This window comes from Physella acuta, unplaced genomic scaffold (genome assembly GCF_028476545.2).
Source record: "Physella acuta isolate Inbredline_101_S28 unplaced genomic scaffold, ASM2847654v3 ptg000291l, whole genome shotgun sequence".
Lineage (NCBI taxonomy): Eukaryota > Metazoa > Mollusca > Gastropoda > Physidae > Physella > Physella acuta.
In genome coordinates, this window is record NW_026731810.1 from 1,277,578 (window position 1) to 1,300,090 (window position 22,513).

Sequence of the window (22,513 nt, forward strand, 5' to 3'; positions counted from 1 at the left end):
TTCTGAATCACGGTTTTATATATGGCCTGACTCAGAGTTTTATAGTTTTATTTGTGGTCAGAATTATGGTTTTATTTATGGTCTGAATCATGGTTTTATTTATGGTCTGAATCATGGTTTTATTTATGGTCTGAATCATGGTTTTATTTATGGTCTGAATTATGGTTTTGTTTAAGGTCTGAATCATGGTTTTATTTATGGTCTGAATTATGGTTTTACTTATGGTCTGAATTATGGTTTTATTTATGGTCTGAATCATGGTTTTATTTATGGTTTGAATTATGGTTTTGTTTAAGGTCTGAATCATGGTTTTATTTATGGTCTGAATCATGGTTTTATTTATGGTCTGAATTATGGTTTTATTTATGGTCTGAATCATGGTTTTATTTATGGTCTGAATCATGGTTTTATTTATGGTCTGAATCATGGTTTTATTTATGGTCTGAATTATGGTTTTACTTATGGTCTGAATTATGATTTTGCTTATGGTCTAAATCATGATTTTCTATTTGTTTTGAATCATGGTTTTCTATGTGGGTTGAATCATGGTTTTCTATGTGGGTTGAATCATGGTTTTATATATGGTTTGAATCATTGTTTTCTATATGGTTTAAATCATGGATTTCTATATGGTTTAAATCATGGTTTTCTATATGGTTTGAATCATTGTTTTCTATGTGGGTTGAATCATGGTTTTATATATGGTTTGAATCATTGTTTTCTATTTGGGTTGAATCATGGTTTTCTATGTGGTTTAAACCATGGTTTTCTATGTGGTTTAAATCATGGTTTTCTTCATGTGTCTCAGATAAGATGGGAGAGCTTGAGGCACACAATGTACAGAATGAAGGAGTGATTTCTTCATTACGCTCAGAGCTGGACAAAATGAAGGACAGGGTGACCAGACTGGATGCTGAGAGGTCATCTCTTCAGTCGCATGCTCAGTCACTTTCTCTGGAACAGAGCAGCCAGTTACAGAACCTGAGACAGGTCAGTCAGACTTTACAGGTCATTCAAACTTTACTGAGACAGGTCAGTTAGACTTTATTGAGACAGGTCAGTTAGACTTTACAGGTCATTCAAACTTTACTGAGACAGGTCAGTCAGACTTTATCGAGACAGGTCAGTCAGACTTTATTGTGACCAGTCAGTCAAATTTTACTGAGACAGGTCAGTTAGACGTTATTGAGACAGGTCAGTTAGACTTTACTGAGACAGATCAGTTAGACGTTATTGAGACAGGTCAGTCAGACTTTACTGAGACAGGTCAGTCAGACTTTACTGAGACAGGTCAGTTAGACTTTACTGAGACAGGTCAGTCAGACTTTATTGAGACAGGTCAGTCAGACTTTACTGAGACAGGTCAGTCAGACTTTACTGAGACAGGTCAGTCAGACTTTACTGAGACAGGTCAGTCAGACTTTACTGAGACAGGTCAGTCAGACTTTACTGAGACAGGTCAGTCAAACTTTACTGAGACAGGTCAGTTAGACTTTACTGAGACAGGTCAGTTAGACTTTACTAAGATAGGTCAGTCAGACTTTATTGAGACAGGTCAGTCAAACTTTACTGAGACAGGTCAGTCAGACTTTACTGAGATAGGTCAGTTAGACTTTACTGAGATAGGTTAGTCAGACTTTACTGTGACCGGCCAAGTTATTAATAGAGGACATTCAACCTTTACCTGCTAGGTCACCCAAACATTACAAACAATTTTATTCAAACGTCATACACTCTGTGAACTTGAAAAATGTATACAGAATGAAACATTATATATTAGTGTGTTCAGCTATTTTTGTGCCCTTAATTTGCAATAAAACAGGCATTTGAATACATTTTACAATCAATTCAGAATCCTAAACCAATACATTTAAAACAAATGCCACTAGGTTTATACAATGGGTTTATGGTTTACATTTTTCACATAAAAGTTTTTATTTTAAATATGAAAATTATTCTATACAAATTATGTTGTGTATATGAAGTGTGTTGACATTTACATGTTTATGGAGATTTTAGTTTAATGGCCTCAATGACACAAGGTGACCACAAAAATATACATACAGTCTTCACATAATACATGAAAATGTCAGTAGAGTTTTATGACACACTTTGATGGGCCGTGGTTTATGTTTTGTTTCAGTAACTAAATCTGGTATTGTTAAAATGGGTGTATTTTTTCCCTTTATAGTAATGTTTTAATTATTAGGAAAAATAATGTATTCATGAAAAGATAAAAAATTTTAATCATAGAAACAAAATTCTGAATAAATTGATCTTTGTGTTGCTGAGTGTTGCTGAATGGGTGAAAGTTAGGTGTTTGTAAGGGGGAGGAGACTTTTAAAGACCCTTTGAGTTTTGTACATAATGTAAATGCAAAGCTTGGTAGAGTTCAGCCAGCGCTACTCTTACCAAGTATGATGATGTTAATTTTTAGCCAGACATAGTGATGGTCATTTTTAGCCAGACATAATAATGGTCATTTTTAGCCAGAAATAATGATGGTCATTTTTAGCCAGACACATTGATGGTAATTTTTAGCCAGGACTACTTTAGCCAGACATATGGTAATTTTTTAGCCACATAAAAAAAGTGTCTGTTAATCTTTATTTTTGTGCCAGGTACTGACTTTAGCTGAGTGAGCTCAGAGACTTATTTTCTATAGTAAAGTGTATAAGTACATGATACTATATAAATTGACCAATATTTTTGGTTTTGACTATTGAGTAGGTCTACCTCACACATGTAAAGAAGTTAAATGTTTTCAGGCTCTTGAGGATATGACTGTGGAGAAAGAGACATTGAAACAGTGGTCAGAGAAACAAATACAAAGTCTGAATGATGAGCTGGAGAAGAGAGAGAAAAAGCTGAAAGAGGAATTCCACCTGCGGTTGACAGAGATGGAGGTTCAGCAGAGGGAGGCCATAGAGAGGGAGAGGAAAGAGGCGGGGGATGTTCTGGCATCAACAAAAGCTGTGAGTCTATGGGTTTCTTTCTTTCAGATTTGATTTTAGCAGTAATTTTTAGCATTACTACAGTAGTTTTTAATCTGTCTATGGGTTTTGTTCATTCAGATTAGATTTTATCAGTAATTTTTATCATTACTATAAAAGTTTTTAAACAATATTTTAACAGGAATTCTTAAATATGTTTAAAAATTAATTTGACTCATTTATATTTATTATTTATAACAGCAGTTAAAAAAAAACAACATTCTTGTGTTAGGGTATCATCCCTAAATGATATCACGCTTATTTTGAATGATTTTTACCCCACTCCCCAAAGTAAAAAAACAACCCCACCCTTAAAATGATGTCCTATTTCAACCTACAACACTCCTCTAAATTGCAAAATTTGTTTTTAAAATATTGATTTCTCTCTCAAATATATTCTGAGTTGGGTCAGCATTGAGTATATTAATTAATTTCTGTTACAATTTATAAAAAGAAGTTATTAAAAGTCAGACAAAGTTCAATTTTCAACTATTCATTTAAAATGCAAAGGTATGTTTTCATACTTTCTAAACCCTTCTTCTACCTCCCTTACCCCATTAATGGGGTGGCATGGCCTAGATGTAGACTGCCAGACTGCTAACCCAAAATTCTTGAGTTTGAATCCCAGTTCAAGGCCGTAGAATGTCCCTGAATCCTCCAAGTGCTGATGAGTACTTAATTGATGTTAGAGAAAGTAAAGGCGGCTGGGTATAGCACTGACCACCCAACCATTCATGTGTCGATGTCACTGAAACAGTTGAACTCTACTTCACTTGCCCCATGGACCGTTAGTTTTAAAAAGGGAACTTCATGTTTACTTACCCCTAGGAATGACATAATTTACGGACTAGGTCTTAAGTTTCTAAAAAACCTGCTTCCTTAAATTTACTACATTCAGTTTAAAGTAAAATTCTAAACAAAAAGTAACTTATAAAATTATTAATCAAAGGATTAAATTTACCTTTAAAAAATGTATTAATTTGATTAATAGAATCCTCCTAGCACAAATAAAATGATCAAAGTTATTTTGTGTTTGGTGTATGATCTCATGTGATGTTGCCAGAGTTTGACTGAGCAGCATGAAGAGATCATGAGACAAATGGTGGCAGAAAAGGTCAACCTACAGCAACAGCTGGAGCACCTGAGGACAGAGCTGAGCTCTAAGCTTGTATATGCTGAGCAGGAGGTGAGCAACTGACACAGGGTTAATTGTTGGGTCAGGGTAGTACTTGTAGTCATTGTTTGTATCATGGGGGGGGGGGGTGGACTGATGGTCAATGTTTGTATCATGGTGATACAGATAGTCTATGTTTGTATCATGGTGATTCAGGTAGTCAATGTTTGTGTCATGGGGGTACTAATAGTCTATGTTTGTATCATTGTGATTCAGATATGTTTGTATCCTTGTGATAGAGATAGTCAAGTTTGTATCATGGTGACACAGATAGTCTATTTTTTAATCAGGCTATTACTGATAGTCTATATTTTTACCATGGGGATACAGATAGTCAATGTTTGTATCATGTTGATACAGATAGTCAATGTTTATATCATGGTAATACAGTCCAAGTTTGTATCACTGTGATATTGATAACAATGTTTGTATCATGGTGATATTTAAGGTTATAATTCTATCTTTGTAATACTGATGTCTTTTTATTCCACGTTTTAATCTTTTTTTATTTGCTAATATTCAGAAAAAAATATATAATATACATTTTAGGAAAGAGTCAAGGCTTAGATACTTTGCTTTTAAATCTAATTAAAAAAAATGAACACATAGATTTGGATAAAGATTTAAATTATGGTAATACTAATTTGTTTCATTTTAATATTAAGTCAATGTTTGTGCTTTTATGATAAGGTTAAACATTAAACAAAAGTATTTTGAAAATAATCATAACAAAAAAATAAAATGCGAATAAGCATATTACATCTAGGACTACTTAGAAAAAAAAGGTATTTAAAGGGAAGCTATCCTTTATCTTTTAGTTCGATGTGTATTTAATGCAGCTACTTCCCTTAGGTCTAAAAATAAAACAAATTGATAATGTAAAACAAATTTCAGATTGCCAGGCTTGAGAAAATTGTCAAAGACAGCGAGGAAGGTCTCGGGTCAGCTTCAGGTCAGCTGGCCAACCTAAGGGACGCTGCCACACAACTCAAAGCTGAGCTAGACAAGACTAGGTCTGACCTCAAGGAGTCTACAACTAAAACAGGCAAACTCCAGGTTAGTTGTGCTTGGTTCTCTACAGTACCCTATGGTTCCCTACCCCCATCAATATGACCCACCCCATCAATATGACCCACCCCATCAATAAGACCCACCCTGTAAATATGACCCACCCCATCAATATGACCCACCCCATCAATATGACCCACCCCATCAATATGACCCATCCCATCAATATGACCCACCCCATCAATATGACCCACCCCATCAATATGACCCACCCCATCAATTAGACACACCCCATCAATATGACCCACCCAATCAATATGACTCACCCCATCAATATGACCCACCCCATCAATATGACCCACCCCATCAATTAGACACACCCCATCAATATGACCCACCCAATCAATATGACTCACCCCATCAATATGACCCACCCCATCAATATGACCCACCCCATCAATTAGACACACCCCATCAATATGACCCACCCAATCAATATGACTCACCCCATCAATATGACCCACCCCATCAATATGACCCACCCAATCAATATGACTCACCCCATCAATATGACCCACCCCATCAATATGACCCACCCCATCAATATGACCCACCCCATCAATATGACCCACCCAATCAATATGACTCACCCCATCAATATGACCCACCCCATCAATATGACCCACCCCATCAATATGACTCACCCCATCAATATGACCAACCCTGTCAATATGACCCACCCCATCAATTAGACACACCCCATCAATATGACCCAATGGTTGCTAAAATAATATATGATGCACCAACCATTCATGGTGATCTACATTGCTAGGTGGCTCTTTATTCCATTACTGAGTGATTTCTGGGGAGGGGGGGGGGGGAATTATACTATACTGTCTACTTAGACCTAAATGAAGAAGAAAATTCGAGTCATATCAGACCTGTTTTTTATTGGATTGTTGGGAAAAAGGGATTGTATTAAAATATCTTTTACATTTCATATGTAGCATTTTCCGTTCCTGCCACTGCAAACCTAAATATAGCAGTGTTTCTTTCAGGCATATCTTCAGTGGGGAGTGGGGGGGGGGGGAAGGCATCCTCCCCACCTGAACTCCCTCCAGATGCATGTCTACCGCCCCCACCCCCTCCAGATTCACGTCTACCTCCCCCTCCCCGAACGAAATAGAATATATATTTAGAAAATATATACTTGCACTACTGTCCGCCCCCTCCCCCCCCACCCCCTTCCGAGTAAAAAAAGTCCTAAAGAAACACTGAAGCGTGGTGACTTCTAATCATTGGGCCTATTCATGATTGGGTTTTGCATCTATTGGAAGAAAGGCTCAGCGACGGCATCAAAACCCCATTTACAACACTACAACAAATCCGCATTTACGACCCTGCAACAAATCCACATTCACGCCACTATAACAAATCCACATTTACGCCACTACAACAATCCTCATTTACACCACTACAACAATGCACATTTACACCACTAACAAAACCCTTTCGCCACTTGACGCATTCTTGTGTGGCTTCATTGATAAACTGCAGCTGCCTTTGATTTAGTTATCTCCCTTTTATTGTCGGGCGCAGGACCTGCCTTGATGTGGCGATATTTTAAACTGCTGCAAACTGTCAAGCAGCGACTGCAAAGATTTAGGGTTATCTTCTGCTGCTGCCAACGCTGTCCGGGTCGACACGGTTGTAGTTGTGACTGGTGTCTAGCACGTGATTAATGGCTCGCGCTCCCCAGGATCGTGCACCTGCTTGAAGGTATCTCCAGTATCTGGTGCGCTCTGGTCTGACATCATTTTATGACGTCAGTATACAGGAGGGGAGGTGGAGACGGAGAGGATGCACGTGTGGTTGTCGTCTGCTACACACAATTCATGCAGTCTGGAGATTTCTCTGGAAAATGTCAGTGTTTAGTGATTTAAGAAATGGTCTTTGTTGAGCAGTTGTGACAACTGTTATGATTCATTCAACCTTTATGTTGTAACTTTTGTTATGATTCACTCAACCTTTCTGGTATAACTTTTGTTGTAATACACTCAACCTTTGTTTTCTAACTTATTTTAAATTCACTAAATTTTTTTATTCTTGATGGACAACTGGCTTTTATTCACTGGCCATATTCCATTGATAAACTGGCTTTTTTAATAAACCAGTTTTCTTTAATGAGTCGGGGTTTCTCTGATAAGATGGCTCTCATTAAAGAAGTTAAAATACGCACCTGAAATAAATCATTTTTTCAGCCTTATGCATATTTCTATAACTACAGCGTTTTCTTAGTCCGAAAGTATTGCTCAAACAACTCCTGACCACATATAGGAACCGACTCAAGACCTACACATCCACCCACACAATCACCCACATACACACCCATACAATCGCCCACATACACACCCATACAATCGCCCACATACACACCCATACTATCGCCCACATACACCCCCATACTATCGCCCACATACACACCTATGCAACACTCATACAAACACCCACACCGACATCACAACAATCATGCACACATACACCCACAGAACAGAACATAAAAAAACTATTTCAGTAGCATCATTACATTTTATTGAATTATTACAGTACATAAAAATATCAAATAAAAAACGACCAAAGCTTCCAATCAGAATAACTAGTGATACATTCTTGTATTGTTGATGTTCATATTTTCTAATTCATTGTGTGTGTAATATTGTACGGTGCATATGGCTTATGATTTATGGCAATAGTGAACAAATAACAAAGTTTCCACTGCAGACTTGCATAGCACATCATTATTTGCATAGTTTATGTTACTTACACAACTTCAATTAAGCTTATATTGAACAACTAATTCGATGCTGTCCTTTTCGGACATCGAGTGTGTAGCCATAGCGATACCACTCATCCACAGCCATAAGTTAAAACTCTGGTAGCCATAATAGCTAAATCCCTGTAGCCAAAATAGCTATACTTCTGTACCCAAAGCCACATAGCTGCAGCGTTGTTCTATATACCAGGAAATGCCCGCCGTACATTACAAACTCGCCCTCGTAATGTATTTCTATTTCTGATTACCCTCATGTAACTTGGCAAAGTACCCGGATTAAGAGCAATGTTTACCAATTAATTGTAAAAACAGAAGTCTATATCATTACTTAAACCAGGTGACTTGATTTATAGGTGGGTTCTTTTAAGTTGCGTTTGTTTGAGAAAACATGAACCAAATGTATGGAGGAAGCGAGCAGTAAACTTCAATTTGTTTAGCCAATCAGACAGGGGAGTGTTTCCTGTCTTCTATTGCTGGGATTTGTGGGTAAATTTTGGTTCTATTTTAGAGAGCCGACCAAAAAGCCGGCGTTTGGTGATTTGTTGAAGTTCGCAGGTTAAACCTGGAAGCCGAGTTTTTTTTACTGGGAACCCCGCAGGTCTATTCAGGGTAACCCGAAGGTTTATTCAGGGTAACAGGCAGGTTAAACCTGGGAACCCAAATTTTTTTTTACTGGGAGGCCGCAGAGATTTGCTTATAACCCTCAAGTTTTAGCTTGGAACCTCGCAGGTCTCTTCAGGGTTTAAACCTGAGAGTATTTCTGCTTTTTATATCAATAAAAATTTTAGCACAACGATAGATAACAAAATATGCCATTTAAAATTCATTAGCTGAGTATATTATTTTAATTATTATTCAACTTGTCCATGGACATCAGACTAAACGTCTTTTCTTAACTTTCTCCCAAGTTTTATTATTCTTGTTTCCTATATTATTAACAAAATTTTATTTAAAAAAAAATCTGTCTGTACTCAATTTTATACGGTAATTAAATATTTTACAAAATCATTACATGAAATTTTAATAGCAAAAGACATTTTAAAAGACTATGTTATATTATGTACATATATTATTAATGAGAAACTCTAGAAGGCACACTTCAGTTGTGACACACAAACAATGCTCGTAGCTTTACTTGGTTTTCATTCTCTCTCTTTTATCTGGCAAATAGAGGGGGAAAAGGCGGGAAATGAAATGAGCTCACGTGATCCTAACCTGCGGCGGGAGAGGGCAAATGTTATGCAATGGGATGCTTATCAGATAAGGGTTTCGCTATAAATAGCAAAAGTGGTTTTCATTTCTTGACTGCAGAGGTGACGCCCATTCTTTCCCGAGGCAATGGAGAACTCTTGGTCCCAGGGGGGATAACTCTTGTTCCCACTTACAAACTCGAGTTCACGGCACTTCCTGTTAGCTTTAGACACTTGTCTGGGTCTATGTACATCAAATGTCAAATTGTTTAACGAACGAGAAATATACGACTTGCATGCTTTCATCACAGACTTTTTTTTTTATAACTGTCACTTGGTTTTTACAATACTCTCATTATGTCATATGCCATATTCTGCAATGTCACATAACATAACATGAACTGTTATATGCCATTGTTTAGTCTCGTATGACATGAAGTATCATGTATCATACTCTATAGAGCCATATGCCATAGTTTAAAGAATCATATGTCATACCTGCAAGCGGAACATGACATTTCCTCTAGTATTGTATGACATACAGTGCAATCTCTCATGCCCCAGGCCCACGTGAATTATTTTTACCGCTTTTTTGTAGACCAAAAAACTTGCATTTGCTTTCTGGGTTAAACTGGCTGAGTTGAGTCGACTGTCTCAATGTTGAGTCGACTGTTTCAATGCTCTCAGTGTACTCTAACTCGTAGCCCAGGGTAGCAAATCTTTGTCTCTGTCAAACCCGAGGCAAGGTTTAAAAAAATGAAGTATAAACGATTGACGGTCTGTGCTACATCTCGTCGTTCTGCTTGTTCATTGTGTAGCCGTCATCTCGCGTGAAGACACTGTGTGACGCCCCGTTTGACGTCACGGACTTGGACGACGAGCTGTAGATTTTTCCGTTGGTCGCTCTCAGGTTGGTGCCAACGGTACCGGTGCTGTTCTCGCTTAACGGCATGGCCGTTGTCCAGGTGTCTCGCCTGGTCAGACCTCTCTGGAAGACGTGCAGGAAAGTTTTCCGGAACTTGCGGCTGATGGCGCAGTAGAGGAGGAAGTTGACACTGGAGTTGACCATGACGAGGAAGGTGTTGATGGATTTGAGGGCCAGGTACGCGGGCCGGCTGAAGACGTATTTCCGGCCTTTTGAAGCGATGGTCAGCGCTAGGAAAACTCCGATAGCGTGGCAGAGGATGAAGACAAGGACAGTCGCCACGACGATAGCGCTGACGTGAAGCATGTCTACCGAGGTCATGTTTGTTGAGGCGGAGGCCTTATGCCGGAGCATTCTTCGCCGGTGGGTGGCCAGGAAGTAGATGAGGAAACCGTTGGCAACGCCGAGCAGAAAGACAGGTATGATGGCTGCCAGAGCGATGTTTGCGATGTGCACGAAGGTGTCGTAGGAGGGCGTGTGCACCAGGTGGGTGGGGATCAAAGGGGTTTTGCTGCTCAGGTCGTGGTTGGGGACGTACTCGAAGAACTTGGAGAAGTGGAAGGTGAAGGAGGCGATGAAGATGCCGATGATGACGAGCCTGGCTCTCTGTATGGTGCAGACCAGGCGGGGGTGGAACATGAAGCGGAGGGAGATGAACCTCTCGGTGGTCACTGCCACGGTCAGCCAGCCCGTGCAGGTGATGAACACGTTGTTCATGACGTACCTGTGGAGCAGCAGCTTCATATTAGTGGTGGTTAGTGCTAGTTAGTGCTAGTTAGTGCTAGTTAGTGCTAGTTAGTGGTGGTATGTGGTGATACGTGGTATTTATATTGTAACTGTGACTGTAAGGAGTGGTATTTGGATGGTGGAAGCTAATGCTGATTGCAGAGAATAGTTTAATGTGAATTAAAGAAGGTACGGATATTGCCACTTTAATTTTGTAACAAACAAAATCTAATAGACTAATACATTGTTTTCAGCTCCGTCGTAATACGAAGGTATTGCATGCACCTGTACATGGGTAATTTACTCCAATTTGATTTTCAAAATTTTGTTTTGCTATGCACCTGTTGGTTAGGGTATTTTTTAAACCACCATTTTAAAGTTGAGTAAGATTTTAAACAAATTGCATTACGTGCGAGAATTTGAACCACTAGCAAGAGGACTACTTTTTAAAATTACAAAGTGTCATGCACTTTGTTTATTACTTGTGTTCGGTAAACTTTCTAAGAGGTCTTAAACGCTGTAGACCGAATTAATTATACTCGGAGTGCTTATCTAAGCTTGTTACGGATACACTGATAGTTTGCCTCTACAGATGGGCTATAGTATACTCTACAAATGTACTACAATCCAACCCAACAGGTGGTCTATAGTTTGTCTATACGTGTGGATCCAATTCTGCCTTTAGACTATAGACTGTAGACAAAGCAACATGAATACAGGTAGCGTTATGGCCTTGACTTAGCGTTCAACTAGTTCAACACTAGAGATTATAACTCTTTAAAAATAGCAAAGCTACCCTTTTAGAACGAGGCGGTGCAGGGGACAGATTAAGCAGTTCACCTGTGTTTTCGGCACATGAAAGGATAGTATGGTCAGCATTATGTCCAGCCACCTAGCGTGAGTCATGTACCCATTAGGGTGGACTCTGGGACGTATTGCGGACTTTTGGGCGTGCGTTCTAACATCCAATTCTTCAGTCCTATTCTAAAATATCTTTGAATGTATAGAAAAAACAACCCACCACCACCCAAGTCTTACCTTATAACAGTGTAGTAACGAAAGAAGAGTTTGAAGCTGTCACCCTCGGCTATCCTGGCGTTCGAGTTGAAGAAGGACGGCACTTGGAAGATGAGAAGCAGCAGGTCAGACACTGCCATGGCCGTCAGGAAACACGTGGTGGCCGCCGCCATCTCCCGCCGGGTCAGCACGCAGAGGCTGAGGGAATTCCCGATGATGCCCAGGCAGCAGATGATGGGCACTAGGACCTGCTCGCAGATGTAGTGGGCCCTCATGACGTAGTCTGGCATCATGGGGACCTGAGTGACCGGCACGACCGGCCCTGCACTGGCGTTCTGGATCACATGGGTCATGTTGGCCAGGGCGGTCATATTGAGTGCCATCGTCTGCTTACCTAGCTCGGCTAAAGTCCGATATTTGATCTTGTACCACTCACTTCTGAAATTTTTACCTTTGTAAATTACACACACAATTATCTAATTAAACCGGCTTTCACTTTTTTTTATTCACAATCCTGTTGAAGTGTGTAAAGAATTTTAAAGTCCCTCACAACACCGTGTAACGTAAAGCTGTTGTTACCCCCTCCGTTGGTTCAGTCTCTATCCTCCCACCAACTATTCGCTTCTCACGGCTGCTGCTCTACCAAGGATATGCTATACGCGGAGACGCGAGAGTAGCACAAAGTACCGCGAGAACAGGCTCTTACCCCTGTGGTCACTCTGGCGAAACGCGGGGATCGACTTTTTATATCCGCCGCCGTGTGTGTGAGCACTCAATACAGGCGTGGAGCCAACCATTTGGGCGGAGCGTGCGCCTGATTGGGTCACCACTGCTCAGCTACGTACTTCTCTGTGTCAATACGATTTATGTCTATTTTTATCTTTTTTTTTTATTTCACGTTTAGGAGAGCGGTTGAGGGGGGGGGGGGGTAGAATGGAATTCTGTTAAAAGAGGGTCGGGACGGAAGCGGAAATCGAGGCCGTTATGTAAGAGGAAACAGTTCTTCCCCTTATGTTAGTTGGCGTCTGCTCCGTTGTCTGCCGGCTTTTTAACCTTTGCGGACGCGATAAGACGTAAATACGAGGGAGACGGTGATCCTACTGTGACCATCAGAAACAAATAGTGCTCATTATGTGCTATCTTATGGGAGAGTGGGGGGGGGGGGGTGGCATATTTGTTTTTACATTGCATATTATATATATATAGTAAACATTGTTTAGCAAGCGATGAAATACTTATGTGTATATATTTTGCATACATATATATGTATATGTATTTATATCTATATGTATATCTATATCTATATGTATATCTATATCTATATCTATATATATCTCTCTCTCTCTCTATATATATATATATATATATATAGTAGGTATTGGTACAAAGTTATAGCTACATGTAGCCATAGCCATAACTTTAGCCATAACCATAGCCACTGCCCCAGCCATAGCCATAGCCATAGCCATAGCCATAGCCATAGCCATAGCCATAGCCATAGCCATAGCCATAGCCATAGCCATAGCCATAGCCATAGCCATAGCCATAGCCATAGCCATAGCCATAGCCATAGCCACAGCCACAGCCACAGCCACAGCCACAGCCACAGCCACAGCCACAACCGTAGCCATATCTTTAGCCATATACTAAAGCATGTGCAAACGGATATGCCTATAGATATGAATAAGACTCTGGATATTTAAACAAGTTGTACAATGCAGTAGTTGAGCACAAGCATGTCTCTGTTACCTGGTGAGGTGGGAGAGGGAGAGCCCACCCCCACCTCACGTGTCGCTTTTACCTGACACAATCCCAGCATTGTTCCATCTCAAGCAGACTAGAGCTGTAATCTGCGCGCGCGTCTAATTCAATGTCTAGCAGACGAGAGGAAGTACGCGGTGCCGGTCCACAATTTTGGGATTTCCTGTCGTTCGAATACCATTTTGATGGCACTCGACATAGAATAGCTTTTAAAATAGTTCTCATTTTAGTTTCACAAAAATATGATTTCACCTTTGACGGGGTTTGGTAAACGTCGCTTTACAGCACGATGTTTTGTTTGGCTGACATCATTTCTAAGCAAATATCCAGTCGTATCAGTAACTTGTTTGTGGTTAAACTAGCGTTAGTTTTGATTGACTGCTGATGTCTAGAAGATGAGTGTTCAGACAAGAACATTTTTGTAATGATTTTTTAAAACTTATTTATCACCATGAAGCATAGGATGAGTCTAACAATGTCTCCCTCTTATGGATGTGGTCTTGTGACCTTGTCAATCATATCCATAACATGAATGTTGTCAGGTTTACGTCGGGTTTGATCAAATTATGTCTTACTAAATCAGCTTACAATATGACAAGTTATTAAAACATGTTACGGTTTTGCCAGTTGTACTTTGTAGCTACACTCTAATAACGTAGCTTTCTCGCTCTCGTTTTTGTTCTCTACGTCCACTCGAGTATTGTAACGAGTTAATGATTTTCGCGAGTTGAAGTACACACACACACGCACACACACACGCACACACACACACACGCATACACACACGCACTTACACACGCGCGCGCACGCACACCAACATGTCCAGCAGCTTAACTGAATAGTCTACTTTCATGGAAAAAATGCTGGTATTGTCAGTGTATAAAACAAAATCAAATGTCCTTTGCCTTACACTTATACCCTAGTGTACCTGTTCTTATGTGTGTCTTGTCTTGCATCGTGATATACAATACACAGTGGTTAAATCGTGTGAAATACCAGTCACTTATATGCAATACACACACTGACAGTTAGAACATAGTCAGAATGTTGCAGGGGGACGCCGTGATCGGCCAGTAAAGCTCCTGGTTTTTAAAATGTCCCCAGTTCGAACCCCAGGGCAGATGAGGTTTGATAGCTGGGGATAGCAACCCCAAAATCAAGCAAATGTTGCCTTGTAGTTTGTTCTCTGATGGACAAAGGCTATGGAAGTAAATCCAAAAAAGAAAATCAGTCTTTATTTGGAGTCAACAGTCTATATGGCGCATTCACAGGATTGACTTGTAAATGTAATACTTTATTATTTGGAGAAAATCCCTACAGCATTACATTTAAAAACGAATACGAAGAAAGAAGAAGAATGTTGCAATTTATAACATTTTTTAAAACGAATTTTTTTTAAAAGACCGGAGATAATCTTTTAATTTATATGTAAAATAATAGGCATTAATTATTTTATTATATTTGAAGATTTAGTGAGATTAATTACACCAGACACGCAACGCATTGAAGATAATATTCAAACCGTCATTTCACTTGCTTGATATATTGGCTGAAAGAATTTTTATTGCGCTACGTAACTATCGCGTACGTCTATTTCTCTTGTGACGTATGGTCCGTCTATCTGACAAAACGAGCATCTGGTTTTTCCCGGGATTGATTCCAGCGGAAGTGACGTCACGAAAGCTATCTCGGACCAACACTCGTCCATGAGAGGTATCTCACCTTCCCCGGGTCTGGTCTGTCTCACCCCATGTCACCCCCTGCCACCCACACACCCTGTGGATCGTCATGCAGGCGGTGATCGGGTGATACGGGAACCCTGCGGGGCGTCGTACGGTCGGTGGTCGGGTGATAAGCGTCTTGGTTGCCTCAAAACCCGCTAATCTGGTCACGTCATATTCGAGCTGGTATTAATGTCGGAGTTGCACTCGCTGACTTCCGCTACAGGAGAGGAACATGAGGATTTTCTCATGGTTGATGCATTTATCATTGTTGAGATTTAATGATTTTCTCATGGTTGATGCATTAATCATTGTTGGGATTTGATGATTTTCTCATGGTTGATGCATTTATCATTGTTAAGATTTGATGATTTTCTCATGGTTGATGCATTTATCATTGTTAAGATTTGATGATTTTCTCATGGTTGATGCATTTATCATTGTTGAGATTTGATGATTTTCTCATGGTTGATGCATTAATCATTGTTGGGGCTTGATGATTTTCTCATGGTTGATGCATTTATCATTGTTGGGACTTGATGATTTTCTCATGGTTGATGAATTAATCATTGTTGGGACTTGATGATTTTCTCATGGTTGATGCATTAATCATTGTTGGGACTTGATTATTTTCTCATTGTTGATCATTGTTGGGACTTGATGATTTTCTCATGGTTGATGTATGAATCATTGTTGGGACTCGATGATTTTCTCATGGTTAGAGTTTAAATACTCTTTGTGACGATGATTTTCTCATGGTTGATGCATGAATCATCGTTGGAAAGGAATAAATATTAAAAAGGGTTCGGTAAATGCACGTAGAAAACTGGTGGGGTTCGGTACCTCTAAAAAGGTTAAAAATCACTCAGTTTAGCCGACAACTGATTAAGAGCTAAGATTCGGTTTTAAATAATGTCGCTTACTGCACTCGATCTCTCGATAAACCACTATACACCCACGCTATAGCCCACGCTATAACCCCCTTTATAACCCTCTGTAAAACTTACTCTATAACTCACTCTATAACCCACTCTATAACCCACGCTATAACCAACCCTGCTACATCCTAAAACCCATACTATAGGCACATTTAACCCTCCATACCCCCACTAACCTGTCCTGTAAATCTAAACACTAACCTAATTCTATTCTACTGAAACGCTCCCAAAACTCCCCTCCCCCATACGGCTTGTATTACACACACTAGCAAACATTACTAAAGGTTAGAAAATAATAAGAAAAATTAGAAAATAAAAAGTCTATTTGAATGATTAACTCGTTTTTTTTTATGCCAACTGATCTTCACCGTTGAAAGAAAATTGTGCTTCCCTCAGCTAAAATTACGTGAGGTTTTGGGCGATTGGCGCCTGTGATAAAAGGTGTGGTAAAAGGTGGGGGTAAAAGGTGGGGGGATTTAAACAAATTTCAAAACCTAAATTTGCTTTTAGTCTTTAAAAATAACCATGAAAGCAAATTTAGCTCATTGAAGTTGTGTCATTTTTTTTAGTGTGGGCAGTGCTAAAAAGGTAGGATTTATGGTGTGTGGGCTATGTTAAAAGGGTAGGATTTATGGTGTGTGGGTTATATTATTAGGTTAGGGTTTATGGTGTGGGTTATGTTACAAGGGTAGGGTTTATGGTTTTGGGTTATATTACACGTGTAGGGTTTATGGTGTGTGGGTTATGTTACAAAGGTAGGGTTTATGGTTTTGGGTTATATTAAAAGTGTAGGGTTTATAATGTGTGAGTTATGTTACAAGGGAAGGGTTTATGGTGTGTGGGTTATATTACTAGGTTAAGGTTTATGGTGTGTAGGCTATATTACTAGGGTAGGGTTTATGGTGTGTGGGTTATATTACGAGGGTAGGGTTTATGGTGTATAGGTTATATTACGAGGGTAGGGTTTATGGTGTGTGGGTTATATTACGAGGGTAGGGTTTATGGTGTATAGGTTATATTACGAGGGTAGGGTTTATGGTGTGTAGGCTATATTACTAGGGTAGGGTTTATGGTGTGTGGGTTATATTACGAGGGTAGGGTTTATGGTGTATAGGTTATATTACGAGGGTAGGGTTTATGGTGTGTGGGTTATATTACGAGGGTAGGGTTTATGGTGTATAGGTTATATTACGAGGGTAGGGTTTATGGTGTGTGGGTTATATTACTAGGGTAGGGTTTATTGTGTGTGGGTTATATTACGAGGGTAGGGTTTATGGTGTGTAGGCTATATTACTAGGGTAGGGTTTATGGTGTGTGGGTTATATTACGAGGGTAGGGTTTATGGTGTATAGGTTATATTACGAGGGTAGGGTTTATGGTGTGTGGGTTATATTACTAGGGTAGGGTTTATGGTGTGTGGGTTATATTACGAGGGTAGGGTTTATGGTGTGTGGGTTATATTACGAGGGTAGGGTTTATGGTGTGTGGGTTATATTACTAGGGTAGGGTTTATGGTGTATAGGTTATATTACGAGGGTAGGGTTTATGGTGTGTAGGCTATATTACTAGGGTAGGGTTTATGGTGTGTGGGTTATATTACGAGGGTAGGGTTTATGGTGTATAGGTTATATTACGAGGGTAGGGTTTATGGTTTTGGGTTATATTACAAGTGTAGGGTTTATGGTGTGGGTTATGTTACAAGGGTAGGGTTTATGGCGTGTGGCTCATGTTACAAGGATAGGGTTTTATGGTGTGTGGGTTATATTACGAAGGTAGAGTTTATTCACGTTTGAATTTTTTTCATAAGGGAGGGTAGGGTTACGTTAATAAAGGGGCCAATAAGGATGGTGGAAGATGCTAGTATTGCAGAATTTTGTGTTGAATGATGCAGGATTAATGAATGTGTAGGCAGAGTGTTTAAAACTTGAATGAACAAAAGTATGCAGACAAGTTATTTCTAAATATGCTTGTTCTGCAGCTATACAATGGAGTTTTATTTTTCTTCGATGGCTCTTGTGAGGCCAATGCTTGTTAACTAACAGTCCAGTAATTAGGCTAATTATGTTCGTGGCTTAACAAGTTGGGCGGAGCTTCGTTGGTCACAGGCAAGCTTGTCTAAAGATTGATAAAACAGGTCATCCTTTTCTAGCAGAATATTATTAATGATAAACATATAAATAAATGCATTTTTACATACTTATATATATATATATATATATATATATATATATATATATATATATATATATATATATATATATATATATGCTACTAAATTATCTGTACGATTGAGTCTGGATGTTGTGTACAGTGGTGCTATTGTTAAAGTGCGAACTTTCTCTAATTTAATTTAGAACATCTCTCCTGATTAATCCTCGAGCCCTGTAAGATTCGTCTCTGATTGGTCTCTAGGGTAATCACTGAACTCGTTTTCTTCTGGCACGGCAGGGGTCGTGTTATTCACCGGAAGTTGAGATACGACGCTTCCGGTCTCTCAAGGCCTAGTTGGCCACACGACTCTCCGCCGGTCAAGAGGCCGGTTCGTTTTACTTCTTGAGTTTTTTATCGTCTTGAAATAAAAGTGTTGATTGTATCATGCCAAGAGGCCTGCGTATTACTATCGTGTGTTATTTATGTTTATAGAGAAGTAGGGCATAGACCTATGCTGGATGATGAATGGAGAGGGAGGGGTTTTTCCAACATTCTGATGTTTAGAATTCGCACTAAAGTAACAATAGAAAATGTTCTCATGTTTGTTCACGACTTTTGGATAGGGGCGGTGTAATTAGTTTTGATATAATTTTCGAAATCTTTTTTGTTTTCTACTTCTACTTTTTCTTCTCATTCGTTCTAAGTTTTTATATTGGAGGGGATTTTCTCCAACGCAATGAAGTTTTACATGTCAATATGTTATGCGCATATATGCCAGTGACCTCGACTTCAACCTGCTTTTCTATCTGGATTTACAGCCATAGCCTTTGTCCACTTTAGAATTAACTACAAGAGCAGCTGTTTGATGTTGAAGTTTTCTCTCCTGGATGGTTTGTTGTCTCCAGATATCCTGCCTTATCTGCCCTTGGGTTTAAAACATGAATAATTAATCGTGTTAAAAACAACGTATAGAAGTAGTGGGCAAATCAAAGTACTTATAATTATTATTAGATAAAGACGAGTATTGTTTAAATTGTTATTGTCTTGAATCGATACGCGCTCTTCATGTTATGTCATTAAGTTTTTTTTTCTAATTAAGGATTAAGCTATGCCCACAGTTCCATCACTAATTATATTTTTCTGATTAGAGATTAATCCGTATCCATAGCCCTACCAAAGATTTTCGTCTAATTAGAGAGTAAAGCTTGTCTATAGCTTCACTAATATTTTCAACAGTTCAGCCAAGACGGGAATTGTTGTCATGTAGACGCTATCCACCGCGTACTTGTTTTCTTTAACTGAATTCACTTTAAATCTGAACCCCTTATTTGAAGGGCCTGTACTAGCAACCATACAGTGTTGAAACATATATATTAGCTATAGAGATAGTTTAGAACTTCCCAATATGTTCTCTACATAGATAGTTTAGAACTTCCTAAGATGATCGCTATATAGATAGTTTAGAACTTCCTAAGATGATCGCTATATAGATAGTTTAGAACTTCCAAAGATGATCGCTATATAGATAGTTTAGAACTTCCAAAGATGTTTGCTATATAGATAATTTATAACTTCCTAAGATGTTCTTAAATGACGGTTAAATAATCCCAACGTAAGCCAATATCGAGTTGCAAGTAAACTATCAACATAAGCATACTCATCTCTGTCTTTGTAGTAATACTTGAATATGGGTGTTAAAAAAATGTCTGATCATAATAAATCTAGCAGAGGTTTAAAAACACCCTCACAGATATATTTCCTTCACCGTATCTAAAAACCGGAAGTGGTTCTAACTTTCCCCATAAAAAACGGGGATTCCCTGACACTATCGGAAAAGCCCAATTTCCCACCAACGCCGGCAGCAGATAGTCCACGCCCCGCTCACAATGCGCAGTTTTTCATGTCTCCTCAGATAAGAGAGCATCTCTTTCAAATTATCCCTGCCTTTGGCATAACTAGCCTTCTTTATTACCGCCGTCCTTCAGCGGTTCTCAGCGTGTGGCTGACACAGGGACCGCCCAAATCGTGTTACTGATTAACGTTTCGTTGGACTTTTTGACTAATATATTCTTCATTATATATTCTTTCATTTTTGAAATATTAATTAATTTCCACTCAGCTTAACAGGAAAAATAAATCCTATACAATTTTGTTAAAGCCAGTTATTCTTTGATAAACCTAATATTGATGTTAAAATAAAATAAAACTGAAATATTCGCCCATTAATCGACGGCATATTCTGCTACCACGGTTGAATATAGGAGTAAATGATCTGGCACAACTACGCTATTTGAGACAGGCAGATATAATATGTAGAGTTCTCGGGACTTAAACAAACTTTTTGATGCCTACGGATAGATGTACAGTTTCCGGGTGTTAAGCTAACTTTTTGAGACCCCGGGATATATGTCAGTTCTCGGGTCTTAAACAAATAGTTTGAGACCCGCATGCTAAAATGTGCAGGCTTCGGCTCGTAAAAAACCTGATAGATTTGTTTTCATCCAGCTAGGAAAAGTACCCCGCCCTTGTAACTTTCGGCTCTAGAAAAACCTGATAGATTTGTTTTCATCCATTTAGGCAAAGTACCCCGCCCTTGTAACTTTCGGCTCGTGAAAAACTTGAAAGATTTGTTTTCATCTAGTTAGCCAAAGTACCCCGCCCTTGTAACTTTCGGCTCGTGAAAAACTTGAAAGATTTGTTTTCATCTTGTTAGCCAAAGTACCCCGCCCTTGAAGGTACGTGCAAATGAACACCGCTCGCCCTCACACTCCCCCACTTCCGGTCTGTGGAGGCCACATTAAAAATTTTGATTGACCCCAAGATTCGGGCTATCAGTTTCCTGACAGAAGCTTACCAGTTACTTAGCGTGTTGGATTGAAATTTTAGTCCGTAATTATAAGAAGGGAGCTTGTATTCTGGGAAATATTAATGCACCGGACTAATCACACATTTCTTGTAACAAAATCTTACATAAAAATCAATACACTGTACTTTTCAGTGACTCAACTTTAATGATTAATTTCCCCTGTGTTGTTTTAAATTAGATAAGTATGTTGAGCGAAACTGAGCAATTAGATCTTATGGCCAGTAGAATCAGCGTCACTTTAAAGAAAAATTGTAAAATTCGAAAGCGAATGTATTATTTCTTCCGTATGTATGGAGTAAAATGCGTCATTTTAAACCGTGGACTTATTTTTCGAGTTACTTCTACTATTCTAATTCTTAGATGTAATATATTTGAAAAAGTATTTGTCGAACTAAAGCAAATTAAAAAAAAAATATTTCTACAATACCATCATCTTTTTCCCGTTCGTGCCCATGGGGCGGATGAAGTAAAGTTAACCTGTTTAAGTTACCTCGAAATATGAAGGGACAGTGTTGTCAGCACTATGCACAGCCGCCTTTATTTTCACTAACATGAGTTAGGCACCCATCAGAGCTGGGGCACCCATCAGAGCTGGGTGGACTCAGGGACGTTCTACTTACGGTTTAGCAGTCAAGCACTCCACCGCTATGCCACACCGTCCCCTTTTGTATAATATGGAGTAATATAAATGGGTTAATTGAAGTTATTTTAGATAAATAGAACGTCATTCATAGAATATAACTTCTGGGACATCATTTATAGAAACGTCCGTAGTACGTCACTCTGTGCTGCTCTGCCTGTAGGACGTTGAAACATCTACAAAAACTAAGAGAATGTTGGGCAGTATGGCACAGTGGTCATTTGTTGTTCAATGATCAACGTTTTTAACAGCGAGAAATGTCTTTATTTTAATCTGAGTATGCTATTGTTAGCAAATATCTATTTTAAGCATTTGACGTCACTTTATTTTGTACAAAATGTTTTTGTTAATTTAATTAGGCCTTTTTTTAAAGCGAGTTGACGTCATTTTGATATTTTTTTAACCGAGTCTTTTACTGTAGGCGACGTTGGGTTCGGTAAAAAAATTTATTTATCTAACTTAGCCTCCTATTTAATTGTCACTAGGCTAACGTGGGGTGACATAATTCGCTGATCCACACGTGTTAAGATCATCCTAAAATGTGACAAGGGTCGACCTATTTCGTCACAT

General features: G+C 39.0%; 2 protein-coding genes across 2 annotated transcripts in view; one reads left to right on the forward strand and one right to left on the reverse strand.

Annotated features, from left to right (window-relative positions):
- LOC131939744 (protein FAM184A-like) overlaps nt 1-22,513 on the forward strand; it is a 74,872-nt gene that overhangs the window by 4,668 nt on the left and 47,691 nt on the right. Inside the window, exons 5-8 of the mRNA XM_059298227.1 lie at nt 809-990; nt 2,769-2,975; nt 4,057-4,179; nt 5,062-5,223. Of these exons, the coding sequence (XP_059154210.1) occupies nt 809-990; nt 2,769-2,975; nt 4,057-4,179; nt 5,062-5,223 (674 nt within the window). The remainder of the gene's footprint in view (nt 1-808; nt 991-2,768; nt 2,976-4,056; nt 4,180-5,061; nt 5,224-22,513) is intronic.
- On the reverse strand, nt 9,541-12,581 carry LOC131939720 (FMRFamide receptor-like). The gene is made up of 2 exons (XM_059298190.1): nt 11,888-12,581; nt 9,541-10,847 (listed from the first exon to the last, which is right to left on the reverse strand). The coding sequence occupies exons 1-2, from the start codon at nt 12,247-12,249 to the stop codon at nt 9,983-9,985; spliced, it is 1,227 nt and encodes a 408-aa protein (XP_059154173.1). The 5' UTR covers nt 12,250-12,581; the 3' UTR covers nt 9,541-9,982.